The following is a 1,225-nucleotide window of genomic DNA, read 5'->3' on the forward strand; positions in this document are numbered from 1 at the left end:
GCTCGACCCAGTGTCGCATGAGAAGCCCCTCAGGAGGCGCCTGCTGCTGCCCCAGCCCCCCAACACCTGGGGCCTGGCTGAACCCAATGGCACATGTTGGCTTTGCACCCCCGAGCTCCACCGACTTCCTGCTGCTCAGCGGTGGTCTTCCAGGGGAGGAAGCCCTCTGGTGCCCAAATGGTATCTCTTTTTCCTCCTCTGCTCCTTCTTGGTACTCAGCACCCTCCCAGGCACTGGCAGCTATTAGCCCCCGAGATGCAATGGGGACTGGCCCCCTTGGCCTCGGGGGACGGCTGCAGGGCCGACAGGGGCACGTGTCCAGGAGCGGCGCCGTGGGCTGTGCAGTCCCGTCCCTGCCCCTCGTCCACCACCTGAGTCTCTGCTGCCTGCCGGGCCCTGCGCAGGGCGCTGGGGACCAGTGGCCGCGGGCTGCATGCTCTCAGAGCTCATGGCCTGGTGGGGAGCAGTGAGCCAATCACACGGACGACTGCACATCTGTCACTGCGGAGGGTGACAGGTGCCACAAGAGCAGGCACACAGTGCTACCCTGACCTGTGGGGAGGGGCTCCAGCTGGCCAAAAGCCACGGAAACCTTCCTTAGGGAAGGACAACCACGCCGGGACAGGAGTGAAGTCTGGTGAAGGGGCACGGGTGCGAGGGAGGCGGCGGCCCCGAGAGAAGGAGCTGCAGGAGGGGTGCTCACAGGGTGGTGGGCCTGCAGGGACCGGGCCTGCGCGCCTGGAGGCCGGGCAGGGAGCCGGGTAGGCCAGCGTGAAGGGGAAGAGCTGACACAGCAACAGGGTCAGATCCGAGTCAGAAACATGGAGTGAGGCTGGCGCCCTCTGGGGCGCCCTCTGGGGCCCGTGCGCTCAGCAGTGGGCCGCCGACTGCCCAGCATGTCCCAGGCGGAGGGAAGGGACGGCCCTGGCGGGGCAGGACGCTCTCACCTGGGGCCGAGGCTCTTCTCTCGAGAGACTCCTGGCGCTGGTGGTGCTGCTGCTCCATCACTTGTCTGAGAAGCAACCACAGCGGAGAACAAGTCCATGTCAGAGCCTGGGCTGCACAGTCAGGCTTCCCGGTGCCCCGGGGCTCGGCAGCGAGCCCACCTCGTCCCACCCTGGGCTCCGGCTGCCAGGCCTGCAGTCCCTGCTTACACAGGCTGAGCTGTGACCGGTCCAGATCCCCACCCAGGGCAGCACCGGCAGCCCGTGGACACTGACACCTT

The 1,225-nt window shown here is 67.2% G+C and overlaps 1 protein-coding gene across 1 annotated transcript in view; it reads right to left on the minus strand.

Moving 5' to 3' along the window:
* EVL (Enah/Vasp-like) overlaps positions 1-1,225 on the minus strand; it is a 54,173-nt gene that overhangs the window by 14,363 nt on the left and 38,585 nt on the right. Inside the window, exons 5-6 of the mRNA XM_010851426.1 lie at positions 818-1,012; positions 223-408 (exon numbers count right to left, since the gene is read on the minus strand). Of these exons, the coding sequence (XP_010849728.1) occupies positions 223-408; positions 818-1,012 (381 nt within the window). The remainder of the gene's footprint in view (positions 1-222; positions 409-817; positions 1,013-1,225) is intronic.

This window comes from Bison bison, unplaced genomic scaffold, assembly GCF_000754665.1.
Source record: "Bison bison bison isolate TAMUID 2011002044 unplaced genomic scaffold, Bison_UMD1.0 scf7180017864302, whole genome shotgun sequence".
NCBI classification, from domain to species: domain Eukaryota; kingdom Metazoa; phylum Chordata; class Mammalia; order Artiodactyla; family Bovidae; genus Bison; species Bison bison.